A 17,911-nucleotide genomic window follows, 5' to 3' on the forward strand; every position below is an offset into this window, starting at 1 on the left:
ACTTAAAGTGCTAAATAAATTAGAGGCTGTGATTATTCTGTAACACAAAAACACGTGACTATGCAACCAATGTCCTTTCCACGCAGGCTGTAATGACAGGGTCACCAGGCAAATCCTGGGAAAGCCAGGACATATTTCTTTGCCCACAAAGACTCTGGATGAACAAGCTTTGTAACAACTTGTAACAGGTAGTATCACATTCCAGAGCCCTTGGCCCTGACCACGGGACACAGCAGCAGTTATGTGACACCGAGAAACCTGTCACTCTTGTCCCATGTGAGCTTCTGCGCCACGGCCTGCTGCAGAGACTGGGGGTGAGCTGGGCACAGCCCGAGATGTCAGAGACTGAAATGCACCGCCAGGAGAGAAAGACATCAAGTGCTGACAGTCATAATGGTCCTGAACATGCCCAGAATGTGACAACCTCACAGCCATGTTTGGGACCTGTGATGGGGTGGGTAGATGGGGCTGACTACAGCATAACATCCGAGATGTAAAACACACAGCTGTAGTGTCCCTGAAGGTCAATTTCCTTGATTTGAGAAAGATGAATGGTTTATGGTGTGCATTGATCATGGCCCTTGTACTGGGGCCGGAACACTGAGCGCTCGTGGTCAGGATTGGTAGGAAACAGGCAAGAGAGCCCCATAATCGACCAGAAACCTCCAGTGGGGTGGGTACTGCAGAGGTTGCTGGGAGGGTGGGGTGGGGAGGCCCCACTGCTGGGCATCGCTGTAGGTTGCAATCCCATGTGCTGGTAGCCTGGACATTCTCAGGGCGGGAGCTTCTGAGAGCTCTGGGAGGGCCTGGAGCTCTGCAGAGGCCAGGGCCCCATTACCCTGCCTTCAGCCAAGGCACATAGGGGCTTGGCTAAGATTCTGATTCATTAAAAAAGTAAAATGCATGCGCTGAGGATGGAGCCGGGACCATTTGTTTACACTGATCTTAGCTAAAAGGCTGAGAAGCAACAGGGGACAAGTTGTTTAGAAGCTATTTAAGAACAGAAAAAATTCCGCACAAAATCCTCAAGTAGCTTAGGTTGTTTTGGTGCCTTTTGCCTCTGTCCCGGCCTCCTCCTCTGCTTCTGTCCTGGGCCTTGCCTACCCTATGGGCACCTCAGTCCTCTTTTCCTTCCCCATCATCCTGCAGTCATGTGCCCCTCAAACTCCACTGAACAAGCAAGGGGTACTCTACATGAGTTCTCCAGGAGCACACTGTTTAAACAGCACATGGTAGAGATGACAAAGCCCCCTCTAAAAGTAAGTGAGCCACCATGGTGGGTCTATGCTGTGGCCTCCTAGGCCTACAGCTGGTGCACAGGCAGGCAGTTTGTCAGTGTGTGGGGCAAAGGACAGCCTCCCCCATCGCACTTTCACGGGACAATGTGAACTCCATGCTATGTCTTGAGAGAAGCCCTCTGGGGCTGGGAGGCCACCACCCCACATCTGGGCTTCTGCAGCCACCAGGCCATGCAGGTTGGTGCCCTGGCTTTTAAATGCCTATAGCAGTGGTCCTAGTGTAGGTAAAGCCACCACCTGGCCACCAGGGGAACAGGACCAATGAGGAGGAGTTTGGCTCCCTCCCTACAGCCAGCAAGTGTGGAGCGGACTCCTGGCCACTCCAGGCCCCACTCTTTTGACCTGGCAGTTGTGTCCCTAGTCACAGCCTGCAGCGTGGCAGGCTACTGAGAAAGCCAGACCAGGTCTGACTGCTCCTGAGGCTGGACGCTCCCTCACACATGCCCAGGCAGGTGTCTCCTCCTGGCAGGGCCCCACACCTACCTGAATTGGACCTTTTCTTTGGGGTTTTGAGGCTCCGGCACCTCCCGCCCACTGAGCTGCTGTTCTCACTCATGGAGTCCTGTGCCGAGGATGCACTGCCTGTGGCCTCGCTGTCCCGCATCATGCTCTCATAACCACTGCTGCCACCGCTGTGGTAGAACAGAGCTGTCTTGCCCATGGCTGGCGGCAGCTCCCCGCTCAGCACGCTGCTATTGTCGCTGCCGTGGCCGCTGCTGCAGCGGTGTGGCCTCCTGGGTGGGGTGATCTTGCTGTAGGGCGAGGGCAGCAGGTGCGTGGTGGCTGCTGGCCGGTCCTCCCCGCGCTCCTCAGCCTGTGGGCCCTGTGCACCCACGGTGCCCTGCAGCAGCTCTGAGATGCGCCCATTGACTGCACGCAGCGGCAGCTTGGAACCCAGGCCTGAGCTGCGGTTCCTGCTGAGCGACTGGGTGGACCAGGACATGTGCTTCCCACTGGGCGGCATGTTGGAGCTCTGGCCCACCGACTGCGGCAGAGACTTGGTAGAGAAGCTGAGCGTCTTGGTGGTGGAGGTGGACAGGCTGCGTGCCTTGGGGCTGGCCAGGAGCAGCTTGCTCACGGCTGAGATCTTGGACTGGCTGGCCTTGGGCGAGGCCCCAGTGGACTGTGTGGTACCGCAGCTGGGTGGTGAGGCCCCAGTGCCGCGGCCCAGACTCCGTCCCGTGCGGGGCATGGTGCTATCCTTGCCCGCGTGCATCCGGGCACTCATGGAGGACAGGCTCTCGGCCCTCTCTAGCGACAGGCACTCATAGTGGCTGACTGTTGCCCTGCCAAGCGAGTTGGTCCTGCTGGCCAGCTGCTCCAGCTTGGCACTGAAGAGCTTGCTGCTGCTGCTGCTGCTGCTAGCATCCTTCATCTTGTTGCCTGGCTCATCAGGGAAGCTGGCCAAGAAAGTGGCTGGCTGGTTCGAGGGGCTGTTGGTGCTGGCACTATGCTGGGGGCTGGCCCGGTTCTTCTGGTCCAAGCTGGACTTGCGGATGGGGGGCAGAGGTGGAGTCCCTTTGGGCCGAGCCAGGACACAGTGCTTAGGTGAAGCCACCTTCCTCTCCAGAGTTGCCTTGGAGGACGAGGCACCAAAGCCGCTGGAGTCAGCTGCACAGTGGTAGAAGAGGCTGTCAGGCTCCTCATGCCTGCTGGCCTTCTGAAACGCCCTTGGAAGACTGCTGGACTTCAGGCTTTTGTTGGAATGCACTGGGCTCTGGGCGCCCAAGCCAGGTAGCACCATCTCACAGCCATCTACCACCCTCCTGAAGTTGTCAGTCACGGGGGAGGCAGATACCTCCCCACTACTGCTGCTGAGCCTGTCACCTGGGCTGGGGTTCTTCTCTGCTTCCTGATCTGCTCTGGCCTCAGGTTTCACAGGGCCTGTGGTTGTGTCACACCGAGCCCCTTCCTCACTGGGATATGCATTTTCACTTTTCACTTCTTCTTCACGTTTTAGCCAAGGGTCCTCAAATTTCATCTCTTTCTTGGTACCAGCTTCCTTATTTTCTTGGGACTGTGTGGCTTTGGGGGCTACTTTGGGGGTGGCAGTGGCCGTTTCGGGCTCCTGGACACTGCGGGGGCTCATGGCAATGCAGGGGTACACTGTGATGTTGGTTTTCATAGGGATGTAGCCCTCACAACTGCTCAGATTGGCTGTGTTGGAGATCGTGACCATGGCCTTGCCCAGGGTCGATATTTTACAGCCTTTGATGGGAGTGGCCTTGTTGAAAGGGTCATCAGCCACATCAGACAGGATGAGTAGGTTGTCAGGGCCGGCCTTGGGCTTCTCTCTGCACACCACGGTGGTATTCTGGATGCTGCCCACAAACTCCGAGGCGGGGGGATCTGCCATGGCCTCCCCATGCCCAAAACAGGTCTGGGCTATGAAACTGTGGCACGACTGCTCACCGTCACTGCCTGCGCTCATTTCGCTCAGCCAGGAGCTGATGGAGGAGCGCCTGCTGCCGGACTCCCGGGCCTTCTCCTCCAGGCTCAGCTTTGGGAGAGGCAGGAACTGCGTGATGCTCACCTCTGAGACAGGCGCCATGCTGGAGTAGCACTCCAGGTCTTCGCTGATGCTGCTGATGATGCTGACAGGCCGGGAGCCCGAGGCCAGGGCCTGCACGGAGCAGTCGCTGTTGAAGCTGATGATGCTGGTGGGGCGGCCGCTGTCCAGGACCCCGCTGATGGTCAGCTCCTCCACCAGGGTGAACACCAGCTCGTCCTCGCCATTCAGCTCCAGGGGCTGCTGCACAGTCACCATCGTGGTGCTCAGGATCTCACTTCTGGAGTCCGGTGAGGGCGATGCCTGGAGCGCATCCTCAGCAGATGTCTCCGCAAAACCCTCACTCCCTACCGACATGGATTTCTTTAAAACCTGGGGGCTCATTCCCACCGGTGGGGTGCGGACCTCAGGCTGCTGCAGGGACTCACTGGAGACCATGCTGGAGTCCTTGCTCAAGGGCGGCAGTGGGGTGGAGGATGGCAGGACCCCCTTCTGGGTGTAGACTTTGCACCTCTGTGAAGGGGAGCTGGGGGGCTTGTACTCTGAGGTCTTGGACAGGCTGGCAACACCCAGCCGTGGGGAGCCCATGGGCCTTGGCTTGCCTTCCATGAAGCCACAGGAGTTGAGGCTCTCGCGGCTGCTTTGGAGGCTGGGGCTCTGCGTGAGCTGGGAAGTGCTGTGCTGGCTGCTGCTGCCTGGGATGCTCCGAGGCGAGGCCGGGGCAGGGCTGCTGCTGCGGGCTGTGGCAAGCACCGGAGAGTGGTCCCGCTGTGCCTTGGAGGCCCGGGGCTCCGAGGTGTCCAGGTCGGCCAGCTGGCTGTCCAACCCATTGTCTTCCTTATCGGACTCAGACAGTGGGTGAGCCCCAGCAGCTTGGCTTAACAGGGGGCATCTGCTGGTCTGTTCTGCCCCAAACTGGACAGGCAGCTCTTCAAAAGGGAACTTACTGGGCTCTTCGCTGCCGTCGATGCAGTCCAGTCTCTCCTGCAGCTCGGCGAACGTGTTGCACTTCAGGCAGTCCCGCTCTGCTTTGCTGGCCGTAGCCTCTCCTGTCTCAGCAGGCCGGCTGTCACCCCTGCTCTTCTGCAGGGCTGGCACAATGGGGACAAAGTCTGGGGGACCCTCATTGTCGGTGAGCTCCTTGTCCGAGAGGGCTGTGCCGTTGGGTCCGATGTAGATGACTGTGTCACAGGACTGCTCGCTGCTGGAGGAGTAGTCGGGGTCACTGGACAGGTGAGCAATGGGGAAGTCGGGCTCCACCGTGGCCCTGGTGTGGAAGGGTCTCAGCTGCGTAGGCCTGCGCATTCTGCCTTCTTCGCAGGAGCTTTCTCCGCCAGAGGAGCTGGACGTGTACTGTGAGAGAGAGAGGACAGTTACTGTGGTGGCGCTACAGGCAGCCCTCCCACACAGCAAGGGCACGAGTCACTGAAGGTCACCCTGTTGGGCGACCCTACACAGGGCCCACTAGTCAGTGTGGACTCAGAGGTCGCTCAGGAGAGGGGGTGACCAGGGCAGGTCATGTGTGACCTCCTCAATGCTGTTCCTAGGTCACAGAACACTGCCTGCAAAGCCCTGTCCTATACCAAAACAGAAAAAAAGTACCCAAAAGAGAAGGAAAAATAACAAAAGAGCCCCAGTATTACCACTTAGACCTGGATTTGGACAGCTACAACCACTGTGGTTTTGTCTAACATTCTCACCACGCTACCAACGCCAGAGGAGACAAGTGTGCTGCTAGCTAGCACACTCAGTGTCCATCCGAAGCCACTGAACTCACAGGACAAGGCTTCCAGGCAGAAAGAGACTCTGGGGCATGCAGTGAAAAGCCAGACTGTACGAGCTAGGAGTTAAAAACCTCCCTGTGGTCAAGCTGTTGGAGAAGGCTCTCAGCATCTACCTGTGACACAGGTGGGCCAGGGGTCAAAAGATGTGTATGGTCCAGCCTGCCAACATTTTTCATCCCAAAGTAGCAATCCATCTGCATTGTGTAAGGCGCACCAAGTGCTTCCTGCCAGGGCTGCGCTGGCTGAGCAGGGACAGCAGCAGCCACAAGGAAGGGACCCGTCAGTGGGGACACCTCCCCACCCCAAGGATGCGGTGACTACCATACTTGCACATGTCCTGTGCTCAGGGAGCAGCAAGATCGACTTGGCCTCCTGACTTAGTCCCAGGGCAGGCCTCCTGTGGCACCCCTGCCAGCCCCTTACCTTTGTCTTCTTTTTCTTCATCCTTAAGACCCTCGATGCAATCTGGAGGGTGGACAGGGTTTCTGCATAGCTCCCGGCCGCGGCGGAGATGTGAGCGATCATGGTGGTGCGACAGTTCACATTCCCCAGAGACTCGCGCAGCAGCATGGTGAGCTTGCTCTCTCTGCCAAACAAAGTGAATTAGGGCTGCATTAGCGGGCCATGCTTCACGCTGGCTGTCAGGGTGGGACTGCAGGTCTGTCCGTGGCGATTTTGTTGTGGGTGTTGGGGTTCCCCCCACCTTTTTTTAATGGAATACTAATTAGCATCGTTTTCCAGCACGGGGCTATTTGTCATTGGCAGCTGAGCAAGTGCTCCAACGACGGAATTCATGCAAGCACCTCCCCTGGCACTTGCATGCTGGCCGTGATGGGACATTCCTGTGTGACTGCGTGTGCATCTGATGCCACACATCATGAGGCTGGGGACAGAAATGAGAAGACGGGATCAGGAGAATACGGCTTTGCGGCCAGTGGCCCAGCCTGCTACCCCCACACCAGTCCTTTGCTGCAAGTCTGTGCACACAGGCAGTGCCCGCAATGACAAGCAGTCTGCCAGCTGCGACCTGTACCAAAGACCTTTGAGTGCACAAGACAATCAAGGATTTTATACAAGGAGGTGCACTTGCTTTACTGCCATCGTCTCTTCACGCTCATATTGGCATTGAGGAAAAGGCATTCCTATTCCTAAGTGAAGAAACAGATATGGCCCAAACACTCAGGAACAGAAAGCAGAACTTTCTAGAAAGGCTTCTGCTAGCATCTTTGCAGGTGCTGTGTGGTTCCAGTGTTGCAAGTGGTGGTAATCAGGCCCAGGCGTTTACAGATGGTGCTCCGTGAACCACCTGGAGGAACGCATTTCCATCCCACACTGTCCCACTGGTTTTCCTCCTTTGTTTTACAAAGGCCTCTGCTCACTGTGCCAGTGGCGGCGAGCCATCAGCGGCCGCAACGTGTCTTCTCTTGGGAGCACACTCTGATCCCAAGGGTGGAGGTTGCCCGTGGGCTTCTCCCGCCTGTGTTCGCGTCCCTCTGCCAGGTCTGTAACGCTGGATGAGAGCAGTTGGCCCCTGTGTCCTTTCCCCTGTGGGGCCCCCTGGAGAGGGACTGTCCAGCTCAGTGGACTCTGGGAGACACAGCCACCAGGAGCAGAGAATGGGCTGTTTCCCACATCACCCGCATCTGGCTTGGGGCGGAGAGGCTGCTGCATTTGTGTTTTTCTTCCATCTGGGACCAATTAAGGTGTCCATTCAGGGACGCTGGGCTCACTGATGGCTCAGTTCCAGGGCCATTTATAAATATACCAGGGCTCCCTTTCAGCAAAGTGATCAGCAATGCAAGCGGTGGCGGGCTCCGTAGGGGAGCGGAGCGTCAGCACACACTTGCTTCCATCAAGACCGAGGGAGCAGGGATGTCACGGACACCTGTGCTGCATGGGGAGGTCAAGTTCTGCCATGTAGGCACTCAGCAGAGCCCTATGCCCACACCTCGAGTTCGGTGTGGGAAGTGAGGATGGCGTGTGGGGCTTAGGCTCTGATCGGATTCCGCTGAGCCTTAGTGTCATAGGAGTAATGTTGTTCTCAATTCCTGCACACCTTGGATGAGTGAATAGAGCCATGGAGCTGAGGGGAACCATAGTATTTGGGTTCCAATGAAAATCTGGTCATGACAGTTTTGTCAACTAGTCAGGAAACGACCTTGTTTTATGTGTGTATCTGCGGGAAGCCACATTATTTAATAACAGCTTTTTGTACGCTACAAAACACATGCAGTGTTTCTTTATAATAAAGCAGAAGTAAGGAGGAGTTTACTAATTTCCTGAGCCTTAGTAATGTGACCGTACACTTCTTTGGCTTTGAGCCTCACAGCACCATCCAGCATGCTTTTTTTCTCTTTAATTGTCCACCATCTTATGAACTTACAGATTCAGCCATTTAAAAATAGTTTCCTAAAGACTCATCATGGATTTATGGCTTACTACTTTAGTACTTTCTGAAGTGGCCTTACACTGGAGGGGCCTGATATACAATGGAGTATTTTCTCTTTCTTTTTCTGGATGCATATTACTACTACTACTACTACTACTACTACTACTACTACTACTACTATTTATTTTTCTCTTTGATACTGGGGATTGAACCTACAGCCTTCACACTAAGATAGCTAGATCCCCAGCCCTTTTATTTATTTGTTTATTCATTTTTATTTTGAGACAGGGCCTTACTAAGTTACTAAGTTCTCCAGGCTGGGCTCAAACTTGTGATCCTCCTGTCTCAGCCTCCAAGTGCTGGAATTACAGGTGTGCACCACCACACTCTGGCTTGTTCCATAGCACTGATTCATTAACATTGAACTCCTGCCCAATAGCACTGTAACTCAAGCCTGCATTTTCTCCAAAAGGCACATCATAGCCTTCTTCTGCTTAGTATATTAGATGGCACTGCAGCACTGTGCTGAAGGATCATTGTAAATAATGAGATCACCAGTGAAAAGCACCAAATAGAAAAAAAAATACAGCATTATGAAGCATGCTTGTTTACAGTACAAGAGTAAGAAGGCAGAGTGCCACCCTGTTCCATTTTAGCTGGGAAAACATGTGTCTACTCAAAGTTTTCACACCCCAAGCGTGTCCTTAAGTGACTGAAAGTGTCATGGACATTGATCTGGGGGACTGCAAAGACTTTTATAGTAAATAGGCTGGCTACAAGTACGGAACCTGCAAATCACAACAATGGACTCATGATAAGCCTCAATGACCAGCCACACCCGGCCAACAGCATGCTTCTCTATTTCTCCCCTTGACCTTGCGTGAGTTCTAGGAAAAGATTCCAATATTGAGCAAGAGGATCTAATGCTATATCAACCTGCTGGCCCTGTGTATTCCACATGATCCCACTCATGTTAACCACATAAATAAATGTTTGTTGTTTGTTTAAAAACCCACATGTTGTGTGCACTGTTTGGCAGTTCACATCTTTACTCTCCTCCCCCCAAAAAAGCAAGTGAAATGCTAACCAGACTTTCATATGGGCCCCTGGAGATGCCAAAATACATCCTTGGGTCAGTAAAATATGGCAGAGAACAGTGGTTTTCAGCCTCGTGGTGATGGTTTCTTTACCTTGGATCAAAGATAATTGAGGGAGGGCAGATGAAGGAATGAACTGCTGATTACAGGCTGAACTCAGTGCTTGACAGGAAGTTCCGTTTCTAGGGCAGTAGTCAACACAAATTCAGTTCACTGCCTTGAATCAAGACTGAACTCAGAGGAAGAGAAGAGAGAGCACAGAGTGGCTGGCCGGTCACTTTGGCACCAGAGCCAGGCTGGCTGGGGATCCTGAGGGAGGGGCCCTGGCTGTGGGGCAGGTTGGCTGGGAGCAGGAAGGGGCTGGTGACAGGGTGGACATGACTGCCTTCTAGGAAAGGACCACGTTGCTTTTTCAGGTGGCCACGTTTCATGGGCATACCTGCTTCCTTCCCTCCCTGACCAACAAACCTTTTTAAGTGATTAAGGAAAAAAAACCCCACCTCATTTAGAAAAAAAAAAGTCATTCCATTTTTTAGACATATCAAAAAAGTAGAAAAAGAACAGGATAACACACACATATTAATGATAATAATTTTGAATATACTCATTAAATACCATAAACATGTACTTATAAAAGTAAAAAAAAACTAATAGCTTTAAAAGAACTGAAAAGGATGTGTAGCATTTTATAACAGGGGCTGACAAACAAAGGCCATGCAGATCAAATCTGTTCTATTGTTTGCTTTTATAAATAAAGTTTTATTTAAACACAGACACATCTATTTATTTACATGTCATATGTAGATACCTTTGTGCTACAAGAGTTGGTCAGTTGTATCAAAGCCTGTGGAACCAAAAGTACTTGGTGCTTTACAAAAAAGCTTGCTGGATTCTGCTCCAGAGTATTCTAATTAGAGCGTATTCTAATCAGAGTATTCTAATCAGACACTGAATGATCGGCTACAAATCAAGATCCTTACCACTCAGTCATCTCGACTTAATAGATGTCTGCATTGTCTTTTAGTTCAGATATTTCATGCAAGAATAGAAAAAGTCAATTCCATGGAAATAGGCAAGGAGGAACAAATGCTTGGCTTTAGAAATTACTGGAGGGCCAGGCCACATCAATTGGTGACTGCTCAAATCACTTCCTACCACATCCAGAAGCATCTGTCCTTCCATAGGGCTGTTGGGCTGCTCCTGCTCATTTGCTTAATGAGCTCATTAGCGTACACAGCTCTTCCTTCTAGAAGCACGTATGGAGCACCAGCCCAGCTAAGAGAGATTAGACTGTCCTCAAGGAGCTTGCTTTCCAGCGGGAGAAGCACACATGCACAAAGTCATCGCACTGTCACCTGACAAAAGCTGATGATGGGTAGCAGAAGCAAGATGGCTGATGAGAAGCCCTAGTACTCCTCCCACTCCCAAAGACAGGCCCAAATCACAAATAAACAACTACATTTTGGTGAAAATAACTAAAGGAGAGTGCCAGAGTACATCAAGGAGAGGCAGATGGAATGTGTTCTGCCCTGGGGGCCATTGCACACTTCTATCGCCATCTTTGTCACTTCTGTACTATCCCCACTTGGTGGCCTCCCATCCCCAAGCCCAACTGCTGCTCTAGCCTACCTCGCAGGGCCAAGCTGTCACAGAGCGGCTCCACCCACTCTGCCGGTCTCTGCTGTGCCCTGTTCCTCGGGCCTGAGCTCATGCCAAAACCTGCCCCCCAGAACCAAAACTGAAGCAGCGATATGCTTCCCAGCACCACTCCCTGCTTTGACACCCCTAGCCCCAGGCAGTAATGCTCCCCAGCACTGCAGCTCACCCCACTTGGCAGAGAACTGGTGTCTGATCGGAGCCAAGCAGCCACACCTCCTAGGAAGGTGAGCACCAGGTGAGGTGGGCCATCCCCCTGAGCTGCTGGGAAGTGGGTGGGACCCCTGAGGTCCGGGCAGCTGAGGCCCACACCCTGGCATGGTGGGCAGCGGAGTCCTCACAGTTCGCTTCTATCACTCTTCTTAGGTCCTTGCTGCCTAGAGGATACTGCTAATGTCCCACTATTCCAGGGTCTAGGGACCCCACTATGTGGTTCTCGTCCTCTGAAAACTGAGTCCCTGCTATGCCTTACTGGCTTCACCTTACTGGCTCCAAATTCCAACTGCAATCTCTCTTCTAGCCTCTGAATCTGCACAGTGTTCCTTTGTCCCTGGACGGGAAGGGGCATCCATCCATGGGACTGTCCAGGACAGGAGCTGTTCCTTCATGCACAGAATCAAGTATACTTTACCTCCAGAAAGGCTATGAAGAACTCCAGAGCTAGGGCAGCTGCTAACCATGTCCCAAAGGAGGAGAACTATGAGGGGAGCTCTGGCCCTCCCAGGCTGGGGGCCTAAAGGCAGCACCCTGGTATGGTGGCCTTTCCATGAAGCCCTAGGTCTCGTGAAGGGAGAATGGTGGATGTCCACTCACCAGAGTAGCTCTGATTTTTAAAAAATATGCCTCTTCCAGCACAAAGATGATGAGGCCTTGGAAGCAAGCAAGCTGACCTGGCCTCATCACACACAGCACTTCTTAATAAAATGTTGGGAGAAAGGAGTTTAATTAATCCAGAAAACTAATTATGCTACAGTATAATTTGTAAGAGGGGGGTTCCCATGGGCAGTGAGAATGGGAAGAGGCATATAAATCACACACACACACACACACACACACACACACACACACACACACACACACACCCTGCCATGCATCCCAGCATGCCCTGGTTTAGAAAACAGGGGCAGTAGTTTTGTTGCTATTGTTTAAGAAAAATGTCTAAGGCAAGACATCATCAATATTCCAGAGTGGAGACTACACACACAGAATTCTGATGCGCACATATTCAGTCAAGATAACAATATTTAAATGCCAAGAAACCATCAGTGTCACTCCTGTCTTTGGAGATCGAGCCTTGGAGCCACATGGGCTTCCTCTGGCTATCCCAGTTCTACCCTGGCATCACTAGTCACCTGCCAGAATGTTCTGGAATGCCCCAGATGCAAAGCGTGAGAGCTGGGCATGAGCTCCCAGGTGTTAGTGATGTCAGCTTCAAGAGTTCTGATCCCAGCCCCCCAGGGCCCCAAATCTACCTCCTGATGAACTGATGGAGAATGTGAAATGAGAAGAATGAAAAAGAGAAGACAAGAGGTAGGACAAAACAATTACCGTGAAGTTTATTTTGGCTACTTACTGGAATTCTACACCCTCTGTTGCAATGACTGCCTTCTTTTACACTCTTTTGTTCTGTCAGCATCCTTTTCTGTCTACTCTGAAAAGTCACCAGACCCTTCTGAGGCCAATGCAAGATGCCAGAGGCCAGGATGCCGTGACACTATGCAACCATGGCCAACACTCCTGGCCAAGCCGGGCAGTATCTCTGCGGCTTTTCATCCCTCATTACAAAGATTTTATTTTATGTATTTGGTACATGGTACAGGGGTTCACTACACAGCTCAGACTTGCAGTGATCCTCTTGTTTTTGGCCTCCCCAGGGCTGGGATTATAGACATCACCACCTTGCCCAGTCTTGGTGGCCTGCTCAGTGTGCCTGGAGAGTGGGGCCAGTGTAGCATGTAGTGCCAGGGATAGAAAACAGGTCCCTGTGCTTGCCAGGCAGGCGCTTAGTACACTGAGCTATCTCGCCAGCCCATGACAAAGATTTTTTCCCCCAAAGGACAGAGTTGCAAGCTCCAAGAGAGGGGACAATTCTGTCTCTATCTTCCAGCTCCCAAGAAAGTATCTTTATTTGTGACAGTGCTGTCATGGACTGAAATACACATATCCAGAGGGAAACACTTACCACCCTGACTTACTGATTTGTAAGGGGCTTGTTGATTCCTGTGTTTCTGATTGCTTTCTGCACACTCATACTCTGGAGAAAGACTGTTGACACCTCCCCTGTGGGAAAGCAGTCTTATCTCAGCAATGTCCTCTCCAGGATGCCAATGTTCCAGGACACGAATTATCTGGTCTACAGTACTAGAAAAGTATGAACAGCTGAACTATCCTTATGCATTTTCAAAAACACTGGAGTGAAAGTCTTGGTCAGTTTCAGATAGTATCCTGTTCGCCCTACAAATAGCATAAAAGGGGATCCTCTAGGATATGGAGGTGGATATGACATTGTCCACCCAGATAGCGAACTATAGTTCTGAGTTTTCCACGAGGTGTCTCTCACTTATTTAATGAAGTACAGCTATTCCTCATTTAATGAACTACCTATTTAATAACTAGATTCAAAGAGTAAGGGGTGCTGTTCAGATTTATGACCTGCTACAGACTTACAAGCCATCTTTTTTTGTACAGTTCTATAATCCTGTTTATAGAGCTGCCTCATCTTTTTTGTATACCTTGTTATTACAGCACTGTAATTTTTGCTGACGATACTGTATGGTACAGGCCTGTGGTTTTACATTTCTGTTATACATTACAGTACTGCATGTAATAATTATGCAAATAAAAACAAAGTCATCAGGTTGCAGTTTCCTTTGACTATTTCTTTGTTCTGCATACAGTACTGTAATGCATGCCATGTATATAAGTCCTCATTTAGTGACCGATTCATTTAACAATCTAGTCCCAAAAAGTTAGTCATTAAATGAGGAAAGTATGTATTGGCAAATATAGCCTGAGTCCAGCATGTGTGTTAGAGGTGCCTGAGAGGCTTTCTCTGTCCTTCAGCATGGAGGAAGATAGGCTGTGGAATCAAGGGAGGGGTCAGGAGGGGACCCTGCAGAGAACCCCCTACCCTGGCTTTAGGATTGCCCTTTGCGATCCAATCAATATGTCACCCATTAGGATTTCTTAGCTTGCTCATCCTAACACCACTCACCAGTACAGATCCTTGGATTTTAACATTAAATGTTCATGAGGGTTAATCTAATTACCCTCTCACAGAACTCTTTTATTAAACACTGTAGAACCTTGAGATACAACCAGACCATCTTGGGATGCATGGCATTCGTGGGAGAGACTCGTTCACCCTCATTCCTTCCTACTTAGCAGGGGCTGATGCTAGGAGGGCAGTGCCCAGTGAGAAGCAGGAGTGAGGTGATGACAGCTAGGCTAGGTGAAGCTGTGAAGCAGTTGCTCCCAGCAGGACTGGGCATATAATGAATGTGGTAATCTGGGTCTTGAGTCACCTTACAAAAGTTCATGTGCTAAATGCTTGGTCTCCAGGGTGGCAGTATTGGAAGAAGGTGGAACCTTTGGGAGACAGGAACTACTAGGAGACCCTTAGGTTACTGAAGGTGGGTACTCAAAGGGATCATGGAGCCTGAGCTCAGTCCTCTTCCTATCATCGTTTACTGGATCACAAGGTAAGCAGCTTTGCTCCACCTGATACACCCAACACAATGAGCTGCCAACCCAGTGGTGAGCACTGACCCAAAGCAATGGAGACCTACTCTACCATGCACTGTGCTCTCCAAAACTTTTGAGCCAAATCCCTTTGTCTCTTTAAAAGGTGATAATGCCAGGTATGTCCTTACAGTAATTGAAAGCTAACAGAAAATAGGCACATGATGAACATTCACAAGAGCTCTCTAAAAACTTTAGACAATAAATGAATGGAAAGGGTTTATGCGAGCCAGAGGTCTTACACTACAGCTATGGCTTGGAGCCAATGAAGTCCGAGTTGTAACTTCAATAGTTTACCACTGCATACAGAGGGAGATGAAGTTTATGTGAAACTTGGGCCACGCAAATCCATTTGATCCTGGATATCAGCGTCCCATTTATTTGAATAAGATAAAATTCACATTAATTTAGCTCACTTCTTGAGGCAGACCAGCTGTAAACTGAAGATAGTCTCAAAAGAAAGGTGTATGATGCAACTTGAATTTATAATAACAGAAGATTTCAAGTGAAAACCCCATCCAATGTGCTTTGATCTCATATAACAAGCCTAAGTTGTGATGATTAACATGGTTATGAACCATGAGTTCCCTTCGTAAATTACTTGTACATGTGTTTCTTGGAAACCTTTTCATTAATCATTCATTTAACCACTCAGTCCTTATCTAAGCAGGGGGAAAATAACCTCAGTGACGACTCTGAACAATTCATAGGAACTGAATTCTAGATATTATAAATCTAAGTTCTGCTTAGGAAACATGCTCATTCCAAGGTTACAATATGCAGATATGAAACCAGAAAATGTAAAGGTGATTCAAAATTCATGTAATCACAGTTATAACATAAATTGTCTGCTGATTCTAGGAGGCTTTTCTGGGTCAAGACTGAAAAACATTTTTTGGGAATGAGGATCAGTGGCGAAAGGATTTGGTGTGGTGGTGGGGGTCACTAGATTTCCTAAAAAGTACTACTGTGCTTTCTGCTGGAATACTTTTTATTTTTTGAGGTCTTGGGGATTGAACTTGGGCCCTTGTACTTGCCAGGAAAGCACTTATGTTGCTCAGCTCTCTCTCCGCAGCTCCTAGAATACTTTTAAAAAATGTATGTATTTATTTATTTGTTATAGGATCCCACTAGGCAGTTGAGACTCATAGTAATTCTCCTGTCTTAGCCTGCCCAGTGCTGGGATTATACATGTGCTCCATCACACCCAGTTTCGGTGGCCAGCACCTCACACCCAGTGTCCTGGACAGGGCTGGCATAGCATGGGGTACTACTCACATCTTTGCACTTGCCAGGCAGGCACTTAGATCGCCGAGCTATCTCCCCATCCCTGGAATACTTTTAATTTAGGAGAATTTACCATCTCCCAGGGAAGCCTGCATAACAGTATAGAATAGTCTTAATTATTAGAAAGTTCTTCCTTAAACTGAATTTAAGTCTTTTTAACTTCTCCCCAAGGGAACTAGTTCTGTTCTCCAGGATTACACAGGGTGGGCATAACCTCATCTGTTCCCACTGACCCTTCATGTTTTTAAAGGCATTTATCACACACTCTTTAGCCTTGTCCAAAGAGAACTGACCTTTTTTAGGAGCTACTTGGTGGTAAAATATGCCAAGCCCATTAGGAATGCTTCCGTTGAAGGTGGGGTTGGTCACATGAGGTCCTAGGGTACCATGAACACCCCTGATAGAAAGATTGACCATACGATTCTTGGCACAAGGTGCCCGTCAACCTGGAGATTGAGCTCAACTATACAGGAAATCAGTGGACCTGGAACAACAACTCCAGATCCTAGTGGTCAGGGGAGCTTCTCTAGTTGGCAACACTTGATGCATATTTTCACACATGGATTCTAGGAAGGTAGCAAGTCCTCAGGACAATGGATGCTTCACCTGGAACCTTCCCAGACTCTGCCCCACAGGGCTCCTTCCTTTAGCTGACTCCAGTCTGCATCCTTTCCAGTAATGAACCACAGCTGTGAGAACTTCACGCCTTCTTCTCTGAGTTCTTCCTGTGAGTGAGGAGCCTCAAGGTGGTTTTGGGAACCCTGATCTTGTAGCTTATGTCAGAAACAATGTGTTCTCATGTGGACTCTCATCTAACTTTGCCATTGGACCCTAGCTCTTGGCAACTGGTGTCAGAAATCATGGAGAGACTTGGCAGCCTGGAGACTAGGCCTCAGACTTTGAGGTTTGACTGTTGCCAGTTAGCTCTTAACAAGCTCTTAATAATGTTGGTGGTGGAGCTATGCTTTTACTTTGATTTTTATTTATACTAGTTCAACTAGTACTTATGATTTGGCTCTAGGACTGACTAGAGGTGGGGGTGCCTATATTTATTTGCATTAAGTCCGGCATGATCAGGAACTAGGAATGTACTTTGATACATTCAATATATAAAAAAAGATAACAAGGCAAATTAATAGACCTTATATGGTGTTTAGGGCGCACTGTCAACTTTATTGGCTTTGGGATCTGCCATAGGATTGGTGGAGCACACATCTAGGTGTGTCCGAGTAGGTCAAGAAGGTGCAGTCTTGGGGTCCCTAGCTGGCCCCTTCTCTCTTCTTCTCTGGCACCTCCCTCTACCCTGCTTTCCATGAGCTAAGGAGCTTTGCTTCACCATGATTCTGCCATGATGTTGCTACTCTGGAGTCAGCAGACCATGGACTGAATCTCCTTAAAACATGAGCCAAATTAAACTTCTCGTCCTCTTTATTGTGAGTGTTATTATGTCCCTCAGTGGCAATAAAAAGTTTGCATCTACTACAGAGGCGTGGATGTGTTTAGTACTTGCTGAGGATCTCATTATTGAATCACTAAGTACACCTTTACACTACCTTAAACTTTACTCGTGTGCCATTTCTGTAGTCCACTGAATCACAGCTGTGACTCAGGAGAAATCTATGGACCTTTATTTTCTGTTCATGTACACTGTATTAATCATCTTTTCCACTGAGGGACACAATAACACTCCCAATTAAGAATGTAAATATTACTTTGACTTTTTTTACATTATCTGAAGTTTCATTTCCTTTTCACATTTTATTTGATCCCAGCCACTATCATTAAATGTTGCAGCTTTGCAACAGACATTTCTGTATATATATTCTGTCACTTTGTGTAGAACCTTTGCAGTGGTTTCTGACAGCTCTATTAGGGGAGGAATAAGAAAACATTTCAATTACATCACATTTTGACCATTAAGAATGTTCTGAGTAAAAGTGAGATCACTGTACTGCTCAGAAACCTTGCATCCTTCTCGGGTTCAGGAGCATGTGTTCATCCCAGTGTCAGAGACCTCTGTGGTAATCCAAAAGAGTCAGGCACTAATGGTGACAGAGATGGAGTCATGTTCTCATGGTAGCCCAGGGCCTCTCCACATTCTGCCACCTCTGTCTTTCCCAGTGGATTTTTAGAGAACTCTCACAGAAAAA

At 49.7% G+C, this 17,911-nt stretch overlaps 1 protein-coding gene across 4 annotated transcripts in view; it reads right to left on the minus strand.

Annotated features, from left to right (window-relative positions):
• Kif26b (kinesin family member 26B) overlaps window positions 1–17,911 on the minus strand; it is a 512,864-nt gene that overhangs the window by 16,530 nt on the left and 478,423 nt on the right. For all 4 annotated transcript variants that reach the window (XM_023710227.1, XM_023710226.1, XM_004626828.2 and 1 more), the window contains 2 exons: window positions 6,015–6,177; window positions 1,782–5,160 (listed from right to left, as the gene is read on the minus strand). In XM_023710227.1, the coding sequence (XP_023565995.1) occupies window positions 1,782–5,160; window positions 6,015–6,177 (3,542 nt within the window). The remainder of the gene's footprint in view (window positions 1–1,781; window positions 5,161–6,014; window positions 6,178–17,911) is intronic.

Source organism: Octodon degus, unplaced genomic scaffold, assembly GCF_000260255.1.
Source record: "Octodon degus isolate 3935 unplaced genomic scaffold, OctDeg1.0 scaffold00017, whole genome shotgun sequence".
NCBI classification, from domain to species: Eukaryota; Metazoa; Chordata; class Mammalia; order Rodentia; family Octodontidae; genus Octodon; species Octodon degus.